At 38.5% G+C, this 20,871-nt stretch overlaps 2 protein-coding genes across 13 annotated transcripts in view; both read left to right on the forward strand.

The window, feature by feature from the left end:
* The window catches only part of vta1 (vesicle (multivesicular body) trafficking 1), a 33,017-nt gene extending 22,972 nt beyond the window's left edge, over positions 1-10,045 (forward strand). Inside the window, exons 7-8 of the mRNA XM_044107179.1 lie at positions 540-617; positions 9,054-10,045. Coding sequence (XP_043963114.1) covers positions 540-617; positions 9,054-9,199 — 224 coding nt within the window. The 3' untranslated portion in view covers positions 9,200-10,045. The remainder of the gene's footprint in view (positions 1-539; positions 618-9,053) is intronic.
* Positions 10,046-17,127: 7,082 nt separating this feature from the next.
* The window catches only part of adgrg6 (adhesion G protein-coupled receptor G6), a 68,793-nt gene continuing 65,049 nt past the window's right edge, over positions 17,128-20,871 (forward strand). For 10 of the 12 annotated variants that reach the window (XM_044107180.1, XM_044107182.1, XM_044107184.1 and 7 more), the window contains exon 1: positions 17,467-17,618. In XM_044107180.1, the coding sequence (XP_043963115.1) occupies positions 17,482-17,618 (137 nt within the window). In that variant the 5' untranslated portion in view covers positions 17,467-17,481. Of the gene's footprint in view, positions 17,307-17,466; positions 17,619-20,871 lie in introns of those variants that run through there. The other 2 variants (XM_044107183.1, XM_044107187.1) reach the window with 1 other exon arrangement.

Here is a 20,871-nt window from a genome sequence, read left to right on the forward strand (position 1 = left end):
TTTAAAAGAATGAACACCTTTTACAGTTTTTAAGTTTCAACAACCACAAACCTCAGTGTAATGTCTTGTGATTTTATATGTTAGACCAAAAATTTTGAAATTAAAGAAAAATGAGGGATTTTGGGATGTTTACAAAAAGAGATTACCTGTTTTTGTTTCAGTCCTGGTTATTTTGATTCCTCTTGTCATTTGCTAGTTAGAAAACAGAGTCTTCAAGATTTCAGAGTTTCATTGGAGAACAATATGAGGACCAAGAAACACAGCAAATAAGACCAACACAAAACTGTTGACATGGAAAACTAAACATGCAGATCAATCTGAACCCTGGTGGTGGCATCATCATGCTGTGGGGATTTGGTCAGCAGGATGGTCAGAGTTGGTAGAAAACCTGTTGGGCCTGCAGAAGACCTGAGACTGGATGGAAGCTCACCTTCTAATGTCATTTAGCAGGAGCAGTATTATTATTATTACTCTGTGAAAACCTTTTTAATTGGTTACTTTGTGACGGTTTAGTGTTTGTCTTTGTTGCTGTTGTCCAGGAGGAGCTGGTAAAACAATCCCTGCTGCCCGGTCGGTTCCTGCTGTTGACCCATCACTGCTCAGCGCCCAGCAGCAGGGTAAGGATAAAACACACTGGTACTGCATTTGCTTTCAAAAAGATCCTAATAACCTAAAAATGGTTCAAACTTGGAGATGTTTTTTGGTTTGTTACATCAACTGTCTGTCCTGAATGATTCAGTTCATGTCATTACAACTGTGGCCTTGAAACATTTCCATTTCAAACAGGATGAGGTTTTTGTTTACAAGGAGGACTTGACCTTCACCAGAACAGGAAACAAACATAAAAAACTAAAACGCAGAAACGGTTGATCTGAGTTTAATTTGTTTTTTAACTTTGTGCCTGGAACAGAAACTCCTCGCAGCTTTCTTCCATTAAAAACCTGGTCAAACAGCAGGGGAACCTTTAACCTCAGACTCATGTTTAGATAACATTTATTGGCTTTAAAGTTTCGCTGTGACCTTAAGAATTCAGATTTTACCTGTAACAGCTGCAGCCTGTCTTAGTGGAGGGATTTAGTTTCATTGACTAAATCACTTTAAAGCCACTGATCGTTGGTAAACTGCGGCACAGGAAGTAGGGAAACCATCAGTGCATCCTTACAGTAGTTTGATCTTAAGACCTTCAGTATTTTAAATCTGACCTCAAAAATAAAGTCAAAGTTGGAGTTTGAGAGAAACTGAATAATACAGTTCATAGTTTAGACTTTTTGCTGGCCCAGTCACTGTACATCAGATAATTATGTATTTTATACAGCGGCTCTGCCCGACACATGAAGGTAACCATATGACCAAAGACTGGTCACGTAAAAAATAAAATATCAACAATCCTTTATAATGCAGTTTTCTGCTGAACTGCTTTTTAAAACAAACCATAGAAGTGTATGGAAGGCTATTTCTGCCATGAAGGAAAAGATAAAAGCCTCACAGGGAGTCACAGTAACAGAGTCATAATGAAGTTTTACATAAAACACCAGCACAATTTGAAATTACAACGTAACCACGTCTTATTCTGGTAATTATGACTAAATCTCAAAATTATTACTTTGACACATATCATGACTTGTATTATAATTAACTTAAAAACTCAAATTAAATCTCAAAATTCTGACCTGTTCTCATAGTTATCACATTTGATTCTTGTAATTCACTTCAAACTTAAAAATTAATAACTATCACTTCTCAACACTTTCAACTCAAAATTGTTTTATTTTCATAATTATGACTTTTTACTTATAATTCAGTGTCATAATTGACTTTTAAATGCAAATTATAACTTAAAAACTTTAAATTATTAATTTCAAACTCAGCCATAAGTTCTATTCTCATAACTGATAATAATTGGCATATTTATTGACTTATTTTCACAGTTGTAACTTTTTTTTTTTCCCCCACCAGGGGGTCTTTTGTGGGCTCTAGTGTCCCTTATTCAACAGTAGACTGACAAGAAATGGGGAAGGAGAGGGGGAAGACATGCGGCAAATGTCGTCGGGTCCGGGAATCGAACCCGCGACGGCCGCCTCGAGGACTGAGGGCCTCCAAACGTGGGGCGCGCTAACCACTACGCCACCGGAGCACGCCCCACAATTGTAACTTTTAAACTTGTAATTCCAACTTCCTGTTGGGCTTCTTTTTTCATGGCAGAAGTGGTTTTTCATAGAAATGGATAAACAAATTAAAAGGTTAAAAACAAAGACGGAACCACCAAAAGAACTGAAACCCTTTGAGTTGGAGACAGAATCAGAAACTCTGATCACAGTTGTGACTGATTGTTGTGAAGGTGAAGGCAGCCGCTGCCTCCTTTGTCTGGTGAGATGTTCGGACGATGGCCGTCTTCTCTCTCCGGGTTCTGCCGTCTGAACGTATCATTTCAGCCACACCACCGCCTCTTTGTCGCTTCGACTGTGATTCAAAGTAGTTCCCAGGAGGGTCAAACAGTTTTACCTGAATAAGAATATAGTCTTAAGAATGTTAATGCAGCATTAAGCAACAGGTGGGGGTGGGGAGCCTAACGCTATGCTTCATGCAGCAGGGGAAACCACAGTGATTACTATAACAGTTTTAGTCTTTGTTGAAAACTAACCCTAAATACAATTAATGATCCCAGTGCAGAAGTTTTAAATCGCCTCATTAATCTTTAGTTTCCTGCACAATTTGTGGTTTTCTGCTCTTCCAGAAGAGTTGTAAAAAGCCGTACATGAAGTACTTTAAGACATGCGGTTTGATCCGGAACAACAGGACAACAGCATGTTTACAAAACTGACTCAGGATTGCAGGAAATGTTGCAGCATGTTGGTGGAAACACCAACCAAAGTTTAAACTGCTTCCTGAAAAATCAAATTCACACGACTGAATCGACGTTTTATGAACTTACAGTGACTTTTCTGTCAAATCACACCAGAGTTCACACATCAAACATACTAATTCCCATTATATTTTGTCTCTGACATTTTCTTTCCAAAGTGGAATTGAAGTGTCTCTTTAACTTGTCGTATCTTCGACATAAAACACGGCAGACCCATAAAGTTTTACTTGTGGCTAATAGAAGGTTCCCACATTCACGATTTAATAATTTTTTGGATTAAACTTCCAGTTTTCACACATTGGAGGCTTTTTTTCAGGCTCAGCTTCAAGTCTGTATCTGTCGTTGTGCCCAACGTTTCCTAAAGAGACGGGAAGTCGCCACAGGAACCAGAAACTCTCACTCTTTCTTACTCTGTTGTGGGTTTTCCTTCATTTTCTGCCAGTATTTTCTGTGGGTGTGTCCAGATTCAGGAGGTTCATCCTTTCAGAAGTGATCCACTATGAAATTAAATGGTTTTAGATTTATTTCCATCAGTACTTTGGCATATGTCCTGTCACCTAGCAACCGTGATCGTCCTAGATACCAACTCGTAAAAATGTTTTAACTTTATTTATTACTTAAGCAATTAATTCAATTCAAATTTTTTTGTTCTTTGTTGTTTTTTTGTTTTTTTTACCAAAATAAATATAGTAAAAATATGTGTGTGTAAATGACAACAGACTAACACGATCATTCAAGCTTTTAATTTTTGTTGCACTAGATTCACTTTTTTGTAAAATTCTAGAAAAATCAAATTTTTCTAAAACGTTTTGCTCAAATTTTAGCTGTTTGAACATTTGATGTTAATGAAAGTTTGGTTTTCTGGTGCCAAACTGGGAGTTCTGCTCCTTGCTGAGCCGTTTGAAGGTCAGTCTGATGACGCAGTTTGAAGTCGTCTTAATGACACAATGCATTTCTCTGAAGAGTTGAGTTTCACCTGCTCAGCAGAATCATTACCTGGATAGAGAGCTGCCAGGATTCATTTACACAATTTTGTTAACATCCAGAGTTACCTGCTGAGAAGCTAAAGGAAGAAACTCTGTTTGGATCTTTAACTTTTTCCTTGCAGAGTGACTTTAGGCGTAAATGACCCAGGCTGCTGCCCTTTAGCCTGACTGCTGGTACAATTAAAAAGGATCTGCCTGTTTGAGGAGCACATTAAGCCCCGGGCAAGATTTTTAAAGGAAGAAAAATGAGTCTCACTGAATCCAATTTAAATGTGTCCAACAGACTGGGGAGAAGAAGCTAATTAAACAGTAAGGATGTGTTTTCTGTTCAGCTGCCCAGTGTGGACTCTCTGCAGGAGCTCTTTACTGCAGGAAAACAAAAACTTTTATTTAATTAGAAGGTTTTTCTTAAAGTGACTTTTGTTGCTTCTGCTCTGGTCTACAAAACTTTAAACAAAAATTATGTTAAACTTGATTTCTTAAATAACTCTTGTCTTTAATGTTGTGTTTTTCTCTCCATCATTACCAAGGATGCCTGTACACGTTACTGATCATTCATAAATCAGAGAAACTGAGCTTTCAAATTTGATTCTTGTAGGTACAGGACAGTTTTAAATAGTTTTTATTTCTGAGCCCATTTAATCAAATTCTACTTCGTTATCTTAGAAAGTCCGGTTCATTCTGGGAGCTGTGAATGCGTAACCAAACTGTAGTGAAAAATGTAACTCTAGTCCGACTACAAACCTCGGCCTCTGTTCGGTTGAAGTGAACTCTGGTGCAGTTTGAATGTACATGTGAACGGCAAGCAGACCGGAGACTTCCAAAACCAGGAAGTGGACTACAGCGCAGGGCATTCTGGGTAAATGCAATCAGAAGAAGTGCACAAGTCTAGAGTTAGCTGGAGAAATGTCCCATGATTTTTACGACAAAAGAGAAATCCCACAAACACTAAAATTAAAATTAATCAGCTGTTGTTTTGGTTGGACGTTGTAATGGTCAAACTGGAGGTTCTTCAAATCCCACTGGGTGTTTAAACCAGCATCCTTTTTACATAATTTAACACCAGAATTAAAATGCGGTGACTGATGCAAACTGATCCTCCTGAGGAGAAAAGTTGGTGAAAATTTCCCTAATTTGAGGTTTGATTAATTTATGTTTGTTTTATCTTTATAATATTTTTGGTTCTCCCTTCTGAAATTCACCTTGAAAATATATACCACATAGTTTTAACTCATGGGAATTAATGTAACAATGAACTGGAAACATTTTTGTAAGAAATCCAACATTTCGACAGACGCCAGCTGAGTTGCCACAGTAATCCTGCTTTTATTATCCATCCCTTTTATTCGTTCTGCTGATTCATTATTCCCTGAATCATCTTCTCCTCATGATCTCTGGTTTCTGCCCCATTTGCTCTGCGGACTTTTTCTATTAACTTTTCCATTTTTTTCCTTCTCTGTCTCAAATGATTCCCATCCTTGGGAATATACAGTCAGCACATTTTGTAGGATAATCAGACGAGGGATTAGAGACTTACGGTTCAACGTGAGTCTCTAACGTTGAACGATTTCCCTCGTTAACGTTGTAAGAGAGCAGAAGCCCATATTTTCTGAGCGCTGTTTAACCAAGAGATATTATCTGTCGCTCTGCTTGTTCAGCATGTTCTGTTTTTTAGAAATATCACCCAGAGACTTTCTTCTTGTTCCCTAAAGGCTCCCACTAATCTCACCTTTAAGTAGAAGAATAATTTGGTAATATTATTTCATTTAATGCAGATTAACTTGGGTGAGAAATTGTTCCCATCTGTGTATTTAGAGAAAGTGTTGAAGTTACAGCTTGCTGTGGTTTCTACACCCCATTATATACTGCTGAGCTCACTTTTTAAACCAGCAAACCTAAGCTCATAATCACTACTCTTAAAGTTACTGAACCCCCTGAACTTCATGCTTTTTTCTACCCAAGACATCACTCAAACAGGAAACGATGCTTCAGTCATTTCTGTCTTGATTTTCAGGTTTAAATGGAAACTAAAATCATTTTTAACCATAAAGGACAAGATGTCATTTCTTCAAACCCCCCAACATGTAAACCATCACTGGCTGCACCTCTCTGTTTCCATCTAAAGTTGATTTAATTTAAATAAAGTGAGGCACACTGTGGGAACCTAAATCATGGGTTGCAGACATTGAGCCACAGACATGATGAAGACGTCTTGTCCTGCATCCTTCTGGTCACGATGCCAGTTTTCAGTTCTAAACTTCTCTGCTCAGGATTTAATGTATTCATGTTTGTGTCTCAGTGAGGCTTTGCTCTTGTCCACTTTCCAGGCGCACACCCACAGCCCTTCTGTCCACTTTCAGACCAGCGTATGCACAAACCGTCACGTCCAACTTCCTGTCAGGTTACAAAAATCAGAGCCTTTTCTTTCAAACAATACAGACCGTGATGATCAGAGGCAGTGATGAGTGGCAGCCTGAAGCTTCTTCTTTCCCAGAACTTACAGAATATTCTCGGACATCCGTTTACACAGAACCTCCTCATGTCTTATAGTTTACTTTTCCAGAATTTACAGACTTTCCAGAAAATCACTTTCCTTTTTTTGACCTTCAGGACATAATTACTGGAATTATCTGGGTACTTTCTCACATTTCAGGTTATTTTATTAGATCACACAGGTTCCCTTTCCGTTACGTTTTTAACTTCAGATGTCAATTTAGCACTAATCACATTTTCTTTTCTGAATCAATGAAAGGATTACATAGTAACACATTACTGTAAGGCAACTTAAACTGGGGTTTTTCTCAGACTCAGGATTCTCTAACAGAACTTTCTCCCTCCGATCTGTAAAGCACCGGCTGGCTTAGTAAACCTTATTCCTCTCGACGCATTAATATGTTTTCATTTTGCGCCGTCACTCATTTTATGGCTTGGAGACGTGCAGCTGTGCAGATGGTTGTGTTCGATATGCGGAGCGAGAGCCGTCCCACGCGGCGTCTCGTGTTCTGTTTGGACGGCGCGGCGCCGCGGCACGGATGGAGTTAGGAGTTTCCTCTGGGGAGGGAGAGACAGACTGAGGAAGGGACAGGAGAAATGTACTGAAGGAAATAAGGTTTTGTAAAACATTTCTGGTGTGCTGTTGAAATCCCCAGGAGACGTCTGAATAGACCTGATAAAATGTGCAGCACGTATTTCATCCATAGTTTTAATTTCCTGGGTTTTGGCTTTTGTTTTTAATACTTGGCTGGAACATATTTTCTGACTACATGAACACACTGTTCAATATGACAAGGTGAGGAGGATATTAGATTAGTCCTAATGCCGGATTTTTACATTTGCCGTTAAACATGAGTTACTTAGTACTCAGGCATTACTGGGTATTTATTTGTTGCTAAAGCATCATAAAAAACAGTTTATGGCTGAGAATGTCCTGGAGGCCATTTCACTAAACAATTACAGCAACTTCTGTCTCACTTTTTACAGACGAGTCCATAATGATTTTTATGAAGACTTCTATATCAAATATGACTGATAAAAGTATAAATAAGCTGCATTTACACCCCCTGCTCTCACAGCACCGTTCCCTTCACATGTGTTATTTAGTCACACTGTAAGTCAACGTTGGGGTGCAGTAACTGCTACAGACTTGGTTATCTAAATAATCTATAACGTATTTTGTTGTTTCTCAGTGCATTTCAGTTATTACTGCAAGATTTAGACAAAACTTTACTGCCTAGTTTTCCAGATTTTTCTGGATTCCTGCATTGGGAAGGAGGGCGTTCGTGTTGGATGGCGTTCCGCCCTCCTTTAGGCTGAGCCGTAAACCTCGAGAGGAAACCTAAAGGGTGGAGGGCGAGGAGCTTAATGAGATACAGATACACAGCATATACAAAAAATAAGACTCTTCAGTCTTACTTTCACTCTTCAGCATCAAGTTCAGCAAAGGCCTGGTAGCGAGTGATTCAGTATCTCATGACAGGGATTCATCTAAAGGCTGCAGCTCTTGAGGACCAGAGTTGGAGACGCCTGCTGTAAAATAAAACGGAACGTCAAGAGTCTGAATTCGCTCCATGCTCACTTTGTTATAAAATAATTCAGGTCTCTCTGATTAGACGACTTGTTGTGGAGGAAAGAGAAGCACAGTAATGTTACAGTATTTACTGAAACCGCCTACAAAACTGTTTGATCTCTCACACTTTCTGTGTTCCTCTTATCAAGTGATTTAGAGACTTTTATCACTAAATGATTCATAAGAGGGAGTTGGGTAGATTTACAAATACAATGTCTGGTACAAGGACTAATGGGGAGTGAAAAGACCTTGGCTTCTCTCCAGGTTGGTTTTGTATTTTCTCCTCCAACCATCTTATGAACAGATTCAGGTTTAAAGGTCTCATTTTTCCGCTACATTTCTGCTTTGCATCCAATTTAAGATTCCCAATCTGCTGCACTTTGTCTTGGAGTTCACTGGGATAGTTCAAACAACGAGGTCTCGTTTCCTTCTGGACACATCTCATCTTAAAGGGAGAAGACCCAGAGACAGATCCAGAACTCTCTACTAGATTTACCTTCATCTGACTTGGAAACATCTTACTGGGTGGCTGCCTGGGGGGACAGATTACCAGACTAACCATGAAGACACAATCATATCTAAGCAGAAAATGGGTGAATTTATCCTTAACTAGCCAAGTTAAAGTGAGGCTGCATTCACACCAGCACCGTTCGCTTTAATTGAACTCTAGTTTGTTGCCTAGAAAGTTCAGTTCATTTGGGGAACTGAACTTTGATTTGCAATCAAACTCTGATTGGCCTCCAAACTTAGATCCCTGTTCGGTTGAAGTGAACTCTGGTTCGGTTCAAATGATTATGTCCAAGCTGATTTAACAAGGCTGATGTTTCTCCCTTCAAATTAACTGAATGAATTTGCCTTTGAAAACAGTTAAAAATCTCCTCTTTCTTACTGTGTTTTGTTGATTCTTGGCTGTTAGCTAAAAGTTCCCGACAGCACTTGGATTTGTCTCCTCCTCTCTGTCTGCCATGAATTGACTGTAATGTGATCCTAGTCTACTTTGTATTTCCGTCTGCAGCCTTTGTTAAGTCTGTAATCAGGACTGATTGCTCCTCTTTTCTCCTCTAATTGGCTCACATTAACGTCTGATCTCCCTGACTTCTCCCTCCTCCTCTGGTCCCTCCTCCCCTCCCGTCCTCAGGTGGTGTTCAGCTCTCCCCCGAAGACTTCACCAAGGCGCAGAAGTACTGCAAGTACGCCGGCAGCGCTCTGCAGTACGAGGACGTCGGCACAGCCATCCAGAACCTCCAGAAAGCCCTGAAACTCCTCACCACCGGCAAAGAATGAACTCTTTGTCCGTGTCCAGTCTGACTCCTCCTTCCTCCTCTCCTTTTCTTCCATCTCAACCCCCCACCACTTTTTCTCCCCTCTATCTGTCTCCAATCTGGCCCAAAGTGAGCCAATGGCCACTCTCTAGCGTCAGACGAGGACACGATGGAAATCAGACGGAACAATGGTGGCCTCTGTCCACCGCCGCTCCAATTGACGGGAAAACTGTCCAACCGACTGCAGGACTTGTGGACTCGTTAGTGACGCCCTCCAGCTGGTAACGAGCTCATCCTCCTCGCCGGGGTTCACATCGTTCTCACAGCAGGTTCAAAATAAAGAAGATGGAAAAAAACATCTGTAGGTCCAAAACTCCAACCTGAGTTTGTGTCATTTTATCAACTCAAGTTTTTTGTCAACAGAACTGATGTCAGTCAATCTGCCCAGAAATGTAGGAGTGAACTCACTGATGGTTTCCACTGCCAGGAGGAGTTTATGTTTTTTTAGAGCTTAGATTTGATCCATGAAGCTTTATTACAAATATAAACCTACAGGTATCAGTTTGGATAAATAAATCCTGTAATTCCTGCAGTAAATTGTTCCACAGATCATTTGGTCCAAACTCTAATTAATCAACATCAACATAAACAAAACCCTTATTTAGGCTGAAGTTACTTCTCTGAATTTAATCAAATGACTTAATGATAATTGTGACTTAAGTTAGTTTTAAATTCCTGTTTATTTTCACACAGTGTTTCAGAGTTTAACAGGTGATGGGATTTAATTGTAAAAACTAATAATCCTTTTACTGCTGGAAAACTTTACCTGGAATGTTTGGCTGATGCACATTAAATTAAGTTAAAGACATTTTTCTCTTCGTGCTTTTAATTTTATGCTAGTTTCTTTTTTGGGAACCTTTACAAGCTGACTGTTAGCATCTGTGTCTGCTTGATTTCTCAGTATGAAAGCCGTAACTCTGTGCTCATTGTTGCAAACTACTGGACTGTGACAACAAAACCAAACTTTTTAAGCTCAACATAGATGCACCAACTGTGCAGCCAATGTTTCTCAGGTTTTAAAAAGTCTTTCCACTCTTATTTGAATGTTCGATACTGAACACCTGGTAATGGCCTCATTGTTGAATGTTAGCTCACAGGTATTAATAGTTTGGTTTTTACAGTGGCATGTTGATTTAACATGCTACTGTAACATTAGTCCTTATAAACATCTTGGTAGATCTCATCCGATGTTTACAATCTGTCAATATAAAAATGAAAACATCCACAGCTTTGCTCTAAATGTCTCATTCATCACTAGAAATTTGTAGGATAAAGGTTCAGAGGTTGTTTGAATTATTTGGTAAACTAACCATTTCCCTTTAGCATGCTAACATTAGCTGTAGAAAGCTGTTGCTAGTTGCAGACATGCCAACGTGATTTTTAGCAATTTTATGCTACAGTGGGAAATTCTAACTATAAAGTTTATCCACAGTTTTGTTTGTAATATTAACTCATTTATGACAAAGCGCACTAGAAGTTAATAATTTGACCCAGTAAGGGTCAAGTGCAGAGTTTGATGGAACTTCGAACATTAGCATGCTTATATGAGCTTTGTCATTCAAATTTTACTTTTACATGCTAATGCTAACTCATTAATGGACATCTTAGCTAACCTTGCTTTAAAATCTAACATATATTTTTAAAAAAGCCACAGCTGTATTTTAATGACTAATAAATACAAAACACATTAAAACTGTAGGTTTTGACATCATTTCCACTAAGAAGATAATGCTAACACCAGCATGCTAAACTAGCTTCACAGTAGCATGCTAACCATGCTATCATGCTTATGAACATTTTCCCAAATTTATCCTTTTAAAGAAAAAATAGAACAACTGTTCTTATTGTCCAGTAATTTTCCATAAAGTGTATTAAAATGTCATTTAATCCTCCACCGTTTATAGTTTAGACTTCCTGCAGGAAGCCGTTTGGATCAGAAGTTAGTTAAAGGCACTAAACTGGTCAGGTTTAACCAAACACACTACAACCAGTTACCTGTAATTTTAATGTTGCATTTAACAAGGCACAACAAAGTAATCCATGATAACATTAGCATGTTAGCTTTGCTATAGTGAAGCTAAGTTGCTAATAAACCAAGCTATCACCAGCTGCTGTTGTTCTAGGTGGCATATAAATAATATAATAAGTGAATAAACAGCATCATTTTCTTCACTGTGAATAAAAAGCAAACGTTCTACCTGCTGTTCATTAAACTACAACCTGAGATCCAGACTTTGAAACCTTTAACCTGTGATAAACTCCACGTTCTTCATCTGTTAAACGTCTAGATGTTTCCTGGATTAAAGCAGCAGCCAAATGCTTTAAGTTACCTGGACAAAACACCTACAAGTGGGTGGAAACTGATTCTTACTATTCCTTGACGGAGCTTTTGGCTGCAGATTAAACATTTAGTTAATTTATTTTCTTGGACACCTGAGATGGATTCATTAAGCTGCTTTCTGTCCAGCTGAACCCCAGAATGGATTCAGTCTCTTTGTTTATCCTGTTGGACTGTCGACGTGCTGTGAGACCTGCTGTCAGATTCATATGGATGAAACCGTAGAGGACGACGTGGAACCAGTTGAACCGTTTTGTTTCTGATGTTCAGTCAGCAGACGGAGACGGGCGCCGTAGTCTGAGCTTTAAATCTTTTTTCTGCGTTTTGATTTTAATCTAATCCTTATCAGCTGATTTAGTCACTCAAGGTTTGCACGAATTGTCACTGCAGTTTGAATAAAATATATGAAATGATTGTGTGAATATTTGTCACATCTGAAGAATCTGGACATTTAAATCTTTTTTTTTTTTATTTCTGCAACATATAATCCGCATTCAGTCAGTTTAACATGACTTGATTTTCTGAATGTTGGTCTCATAAACGGGAAAAACATCAAATGTTTCATTTATCTTTTGCTTATTATGTAAATTGTCTTTTTCTGAAACGACTCATGGAGTTGAAGCATTGCTGAAATAATTTGTAATAATCAGTTGGTATCAGTGAAAAAAGCTCAACCTGCCTGTTTCTGATGTCCTGTTTGCGCAGCACCAGACAAAACATTCAGCTGTTGGAGTAACTGATTGTGAAATCGACTGGATGATTTGGATCTGATCTGGATTTGTGGAAAGGAGGTTTCAATCATCAGTTCAAAGAATGTTCTGATTCAGACGTCATCGGGTCCAGATGGCGACCCGCAGTGGCGATGAGGATGACGTTACGTTCACAGACCACAGGACGTTTCAGTGTTTCACTAATGTTCACAAGATAATATTTCAATTTAAAATTTACTCATGTAGGTTACAGAACCACGGGTCCAGTTCTATACCAACATGGTATTTTGCAAAAGCTAAATTGATATGAATTGAGTGCAGATCTTCCTGTATGGTTCACTCTTCAGGAAGGGATTCTTTGAAACAAACTTTCCAGGTTTATATTTATTGATATGGATGCAAACAACTGACTTAAGATCAACTGTTGAATATTGGTTAATCGGATTGAAATTTGTTCCATTTGATTGGTAATGCTGTTTTTTTTACCTGACAGCGATGTTGTATTTGAGAATCTTGAGAAAAAGTTTCCCATGGAGTCGGATCCTGCTTCATCTCCAGGTGAAACCTGTGACCTCTGACCCTCATCTCATAAACATCTACAGTGCAGGCTGAAGGTCACAGCTTTAAGATACCAATAGAACCATAAAAGCTGCAGAACGATGAGACCCAGATGTTCGTGCTGCAGTCAGCCTCCTCTCCACGATCCGGTCTGTGAACCCCAGAAACAGATCTGGGATCAGGTAAACCTGTCCTTCCTTAAACTTCACTGAACTACAAGCACATATAAAATAAACTCAGAGCCTCACAGTTTATCCAACTGAGATTTGTTTAAAATTGGTGTTATTGATCAGAGTTTAATGAACAAGGAATGAATATATTCACTGTATCATGTAATTCACGCATTTAAAGAGGCGGCTTGTGGTTTCAGTTTGAAGGAATCGGCCCCCAGTGGTCAAAAAGGAAACCACAAATCTGCTGCTGTGACCTCTTGTTCTGACCTTTCAGTGGTCAGATCTGAATCATGTCCAGGTTTCAGAAACGGGTCTGAGCTTTTCAAACATCACTCACAAAAACTTAGGGATAATTGGCTTTCAGCTGAATTTTATGGAAACAGTAAAAAGTTCATACTGCAATATTATGTTATGAAACAGGCATTTAAGTGGAAGCAGCAATGCTGATGTCATCGTCTCAACCAAACAAAAAATGTCCGTTTCTCAGTAACGTGTCGTCTGAACATCATTTATATTTGACAGTAAAGTTTCCTTCTGCTCTCAGGCTTGTCTAGAAAATGTTTGGACTCCAAAAAGAACAAACTCCAGTCTTAAGAACCTCAGTCTCGGTTCGGTTGAAGTGAATTCTGGTGCGGTTCGAATATGTGAACACAAGCAGACCGGAGAGCGCTCCAAAAACAGAAACCGGACTACAGCGCACGGCATTCTGGGTAAATAAAATGAAAACAAACGGGAGGAATGTTTGTTGCCTCATCATGATGAGGTCCTGTTGATCAGCTGTCATCTTAATCTCCTGCTGTCAGAATAAAAACGATGTTCAAACACTAATTCTGATTAAACCGGATCATTTAACAGTTGATTTAAGCATCAAACTCCAGTTTAGAATTTTATTCTTAAGCTTCTCGTTGAGAACAGCAACAGAAACATTCAGAAAAGATTTTAGACAAAAGTTTTCAATACATGCACCTATAAAACGTTTAGAGGGTTTTCGGTGCAGCCTGAGATTTCACCAGACTCTCTGTGACTCTCTGTGAGTCATTTATGTTCAGGTGGATTTCTCTGAACTAGTTTCAGTAAAAGTTCATTTTTGGGCAATTTAAAAAAATTTTTTCTTTGCGTTATTCCGAGTGAATTATCTGTAGGTTCTCTGGTTTCCTTCAATATAAAAACAAGAATATAAGATAATAATTAGGGCTGCATTCTCCTTTTCTACCTTTTCAGGTGGAATAAAATACTTTTACTTTCCATTTTCTGTACGTTTTGTCCCGTGATGATGGCCACGCCCCTCTTTTCGGCCACGCCCCTCTTTCCACCCACTCTGCCCACCAGAGGCGTTTTCTCTCCATCTGTTTGTTTTTAGAAAATCTTCTCACCTTGTTTTCCTCCTAATTGAAGGGTAAACTCTGCAGCCTGGAGCAGAAAACGACACCTTCTGTTCTGCTCACGTATAAAACCTCCAGGAGACCAAAGTTACAGGAAATGGGATGATGTCACGTTCAGATCATTAAAGGTCGCCGGTCCGTTCAGGCTTTGGGAGATGTCATGGAAAATTCAGTATGTGTCACCTCAAAGTTTCAGACAAAGACTTCAAAACGCTTGAAGCACAACTGATCCTCCGATTTTAAACAAATCCTCAAACTTAATCAATAACACCATGGCAACCACAAACACAAATATTTCTGTTTTTGCACCAGCTGCTCCCTTTGCAGCATTTCTACTTCAGGATGAGGATTTCCAAAACCTCAGCTCCAGTCGTCGTTACTCCTCCATCCTTTCATCCGTCTTCTTCTTCTTTTCCAAGATTGAGCTCACTGTCGTTCCTCCGTCAAGTTAAAGATTTCACTAATAGGTTTGTTTTAAGGCTACATTGTTCTTATTTCCAAAAGTCTTCAGTTCAAACCTTGGTCTTTAAATTTAAATGTTCAAAATGAATTGTGGCTTCACTGTATATAATTATTTATTGTTTTAGCTTCACATATTTTGGTGTTGCTACGAAAAGTCACAATATATTTTGTTGCAAACTAATCTGAGTTATTTGGAAATAATTAATTTGTCCTCATTTCCAAAATCCTCTTGAATAAACCTGGTTTCTTAATTTTCATAATTTCATGCATTTCTATTGACCATGTACGGTAATTGTGTAATTTGGCATTTTGAAAATAAATAATTCTCTTAATGGAAATGTAGAAAAAGTTCTGGTTTGTTGATGAAAATGTTCTGGTTTGTTGATAAAAAAGTTTTGGCCATATCAAAATAATTTTTTAGAAACAGTTTTTACATCACATGAGTCACATGATCAACAGCTACTGGAGCAAACCACGAAGAAGAAGAAACAGGAAGTGGTAGAGGATCCTGGCCTTGCATAATTTTTAACAACTTTTATTCATGGGATTGTAACTGGTAAGTATTTTAACTGGATGTCTGAATTATTCTTGGTGATAATCTTCTGTACGTTGGAGAGAAATTTATTGTGTTTGTTCCATATTTGAATGTTTAATGTTTTGCAGCAGTGCTGGATTTCCTTTGTTGGTATTTTAATACCTAAACTTTATCAGGCAGGAAATCCTTTGGCTGTTATTTTCAGATGGTGCATCAACTTGATAATTGGTAGGTTTTATTCATTTTTGGACATATTTAATCAAAGACTCAAACAGTTGAAATGGGAACCATCCAGGTTCTCTTTGCATTTAATCTTCACCTGTTTCCTGGTCAGTGATTTAATCCCGGGCTGCTCTCCGTCTCTGTGACGTCAGCCGTGTCTTCCTTCCACATGGTGGTTCTGCTGCAGCTGCAGTTCCTCTGAGGCGCCTTTCACAACCATGCAAATCTGTGCAGCATCCTGAAGCTCTTATCGGGCAGGAAGCTCCGACGTTCAGAGGCAAATGAGACGCATGAGAGCAGCTCTCCTCAGGCTGCTCATTCATCTGCTGGGAGACGGAGGCGTGGCGTCGCTTTGAGACTGGATGAGGCTGAACAGATGAGTTTATGACCCAAACCTGCTGATTCTGACCAGACGGAGGCAGAAACCTGCTCCATGATCAGAGTTACCAGGACGTGTCAAAATGAGAGAAATGAACCTCTTTAAGTTTTAAAAGGTGCTTTTATTTGATGTCCTTTAAGAACTGTGAGAATGTAATTATTACTGTTCATCACCAGCTGCAGCATTTTCTGATCATCTAAAATGTTAAGACGCCTCAAACATGAATGTTTAAGGAAATAAATGTGAGGTTTTCACTTCCTATAATATTTATATGTGCAGAATTATCATGCTACAAAATAAAAAACACATTTTTAATTCCAGTTTTTTTATTTTGAACTATTTAAATGATAATTATAAACAAACAACTTAAAACTTTCCAATAAACATTTCTGACATAAAAAATAATAAAAAATAAAACCAGTGACCAATTCCAGCATTTAAATAACATGGAGTCACTGAATGCAGCAGCAGAATGTATTTTTAAAGAACCATCAGTTTCTATTTTCAGGATTTGAAGTAATGATGATCATGGATGGATCTTTTTTTTTTTTTTCTGTTGGGTGGAAAATGACAATAAAATCAGATGTGAAACCATAACTGGTGCTTTAATTTCTGGAAATTCAATGCAAATATTGCAGTAATAAAATAACAAATATTAAAAGCTTATATCTACATTTAAAACCTTTAGCTGATTTTTTAAAAACTTTTTACATCTTAGCCAAAGTTATTGTCACTTTAATGAATTCTTTTTTTATACATTTTATTTTTATAATTTGTTTGGAAGATTTTAATCAAAAAAAAGTCAGTCACCTAAATATATCGGATGAGAAGCAACTGGATGTGATTTAACATCCAGTAAAATCAGTCATATGAAGAAAGAAGGTCATTAAAAATAACAATCAACTTTCCCCTGTAACCCCGCCCCCTCATGTGAACCCGGGTCAAAGAAGCGAACGCACTCCGCCAGAGAGCCGCACCAACACCCTCCTCCTCCTCCTCCTCCTCCTCCTCCTCCTCCTCCTCCTCCTCCTCCTCCTCCTCCTCCTCCTCCTCCTCCTCCTCCTCCTCCTCCTCCTCCTCCTCCTCCTCCTCCTCCTCCTCCTCCTCCTCCTCTCTCCGCCCTCTCTCCTCTCCTCTCCTCAAACTTTGGAGACTTTTTGCGCCTCAGCGGAGACGCGTTTGGGATTTAGCTGGTTCGGAGTCTTTGTGAGTTTCTTCATTCAGAAAAAGAAAAATCCGTTTTTCCTGAGAGTTTGCAGAGAGTCAGAATGATCCTGCGGGGGGATCAGCCGCCGCTGCACTGAGAACATGTGAGTGTTTCAAACTTTCTTTCCAGTCCAGATGCTGCTGGTGGCTCCTGCTCAGGTCCAAGTTTGACTTTAGTTTGAAGGACTGCTGGGAGTTTCGGCTCCTTAATTGAACGCAAACTTCCAGCTGCTGCAGCCGCTCCTCAAACGTGATGCTGGTTCTGGCGCAGAGGAGAAAATGAGAAAATCTTTTCTCCTCAGTTCTGTTTTCCCTGGATCTGCTGACATCTGCACAGGTTTCCAGTTTGACTTGAGAATCAGGAGAAATCGAGCTAAAACAGCTGCTGAGGGAAAAGTTACGGAAAAAGTAATCTGGTCAGTTTTTATGGTAACTTAATTAAATGTTTACAAAACGTTTTTGATGCAAATTGCATTCAGTTTCACCAATTTTCATATATTATTACTGTTACCAGTTAAACTAAATAATCATTGACCTGTTATTTGAATTTCCTGTGGTTGAAATCCTGTTAAAATTCAGTTTCATTTCTCTCTCTGTACTTTAATCGGGGATGGAAATAAACCTTGTAATGATTTTTAAAGGGCTGAAACAGAAAACCAATCAGGATCAGTTCTGTGGTTTTCCACCCTCAGTCTTTGAAAAGGAGCATTTTGTCTCAGCGAACTCAGAGGTGAAAGTATCAAAGCCTTAAAGCCTAGAAGATTCTTTTATTGATTGATTTATTTTAGTCAGTTATTGTAAAAAAAATAGAAATAAATTCCATCTGAAACTGGCTTCATTTTTAATTTAAGACTTAAATTTGTTTCGTTTGTCAACAACTTGAAGAAATTACCTCCAGTGATGTAAAGAACATTTGAAGTCTGATTATGTTGTAAGTAAATAAAAATATTAAAAGGTAATCTTGTCTTGAAATTTAAACAAACAAGATCAACGTTCTGTCAGTTACCAGATGTTAGAAAAATTCACATTTTCCCAAAACTCTGAATGTTTCATGAAGATTTTCTCATTTTAACTTGAATTATTCAACTATCAAATTTATGAAAAATGATTTATCTAAAGAAAAGATCTGGATCGACGGTCCAGATTCTACAGAAATACACCGCACTGAACGTTTCATTTTGTCTCATCAAAATCTCTTCATGTTGTATTTTTAGAGAGAGAAAATAATAAAGATTTATGATGAATTCACTAAAGGAAAATGTTTGGAATCCATAACAGAAGCAGCTGATTGGTTGTCAGGATTTGAGCTCCGTTCATCCTGACTGTCTTCCCCACAGCATGATGCTGCTACCACCATGTTGTGTATTAAGGTTTAGTTTTCTGCCACATGCAGCATTTAGTCACTTTTCAAAATCCTGTTTGTTCTCTGAGACCAGAGATTAAAATAGAAACATCTGGACTGTTTCTGCTGATTAGTTTACGTCTGAAGGAGCTTTTTGGATTTTATTTAGAGGTAGAATAAAAGAGATAAAATTGTGAATAAAATTCTCTTCTTTGCTCTACATTGTTAGTCTTCTATGTAAAGTTCTGATAAAGTTGTTTCTGGCTGTAGCCTCACAAAATGGAAAATATCTCTGAGGACTTTGATGGTTTTTCTGCGACGTCGTCTGTAGAAACAAAATGTTCAGCGATTCCCTTCAACACTGAAACATAAAAACTGTTTCTGTCTTTCCATCTTTACAAATCTAAAAATAAAGTGTCACTTTTATCTTGATTTTTATTGTTTATCCAAAAACATTTTGGGTTCTGCTGGGCTGGAAATCAGTTTCTGGAAATTTAAAACCCAAGAACCGTCTCAGGTTCTGTTGTTAATCCGGATCTGATTTCAACTCATAAACTCTCAGAAAGTCCTGGATGTTCTGTGAAGGTTTCCTCTTTCTTTCCATGGCGGTCAGCTGGCAGATGATGGTGGACGGCTTTGAGACCAAGCAGAAAACTTTTCCAGGTTAAAATTTCTTGTCGGTTTTATTTGGGCCATCAGGCTTCGACTGAACGGATGTGAAGCAGCTTTAAAAGTTGAGTTCTGCTCATGTTTTGCCTTTTTTAAGCCGGTTTTGCTGATGATTTATCGTCACGCCTGTGAACTAAAGGAAGATAAAAACGTCTCTGAAAGTCAGTTTGTGCTTCAACTAGAAATCAAACTGCTGATGAAGCTTCAGTTCAAGTTTATTTTGAATTAAACTGTTTAAGGGACAGATGATTATTATACAACAAACCTTTTCACAACGTTTTTAGAGGTGAACATGATCTGAAGACGTTGTTCTTTCAGCCCCAAATCACATTTTTTAGTAGATTGTTTTTCATCCTGATGTTGAGGACAGGAGGAACCAGCTGAATAAAAAGTTATTGCTTTAATCCTAAAGCTCAAATCATAAACATTAGTTCTGCTAAACCAACAGGATTTAGTGGAAGCAATTTTAGTTTTAACTCTTAAGCACCAGTTTAATTTTGACATATTTGACATGTTTTGTAATTCTCTTCAATATTCTCTTTATGATTATATTTTGTTTTATTTTGTTCCTTTATGTTTCTGGTTTGGAATAAAGACATTGTGGAGGAAAATAAAGAAAACTGGAGCTAAATAGTTTTCACCCACTTCAAAATAAGAGCATGAATTTGAAAGTCTCACTGCTGGAGGAATTTTTAAATCAACAACAAAAACTAAAGGTTTTCAAAGTCAGCAACAGCGATAAAGTACAAAACAAAAGATTATCTTTGCTCTGAGCAGATTAGCTGAACTGAATCCAAACATCTCATCAGAATCAATCTGGGTCATTTTGGTTCAGCTGCAGATTTAAGGCCAACATGAAGTCCTGGAGCTTCTGTCTCCATCAAAATATAAAACTTTTACCAGATCATGGTGGACTTGAGCCTTTGTGGTTCCTCAGGTTTAAAACCTCAAACAATTTCCTTTCCTCTGAGGAGGAACGTTTGGCTTCTTAAGCTGGTTTTAAATTCTTCTAGAAGGATTTTCCCGACTTTCTGCTGAAGATCAAGATAATTGATTTTGTATTTAGGATAAAACGTGACTGCAGGGATGTTGGAAGAGTCGCAGTTCTCCAGAGAAACTCTCCACTTTGTTTAGATTTTATCAAAGAAGGTGTTGTTCAAGGAGGAGCTGCTGCTGCCGTGTTACTCAACCTGTGAAGGTGATTCGGCCTGAAGTCTGCTTCACGCTGGCCGCTGTTAACGAGGCGAGGCGAGGCGAGGCGAGGCGAGAGGCGGTGTTAAATAACAACCTGCTGACAGGACGGGGGGTTAGCAGGTCCAGGTGGAAACACAGCTGATCCGTTTCTGGACGGTGGAGCTGGAATGTGATTTAATTAAACTGCAGTCTGATCTCTTTGATCCTGCTGACATTCAGAGAAGAAGAAGAAGAAGAAGAAGAAGGTTCAGGTAAAACCGGCTCCATCCTGACTGCTGGTTTAGATGTTAGTGGTTCAAATGCAGCTGCAGCACAGAGGAAAAACAGTTTGATGGTTTGAAACCGTCTGAATGTCGGAGTCAGAGACTTTGTGCATTTCATTGTTTTGCCTTTCAACAGGATTTGGATTTTCTTAACTTCTGTAATTATTTCTCTGATTGGATCATCATTTCTGTTGAGTTTTT

The sequence above is a fragment of the Gambusia affinis genome, linkage group LG22 (genome assembly GCF_019740435.1).
Source record: "Gambusia affinis linkage group LG22, SWU_Gaff_1.0, whole genome shotgun sequence".
In the NCBI taxonomy this organism is placed as follows: Eukaryota; Metazoa; Chordata; class Actinopteri; order Cyprinodontiformes; family Poeciliidae; genus Gambusia; species Gambusia affinis.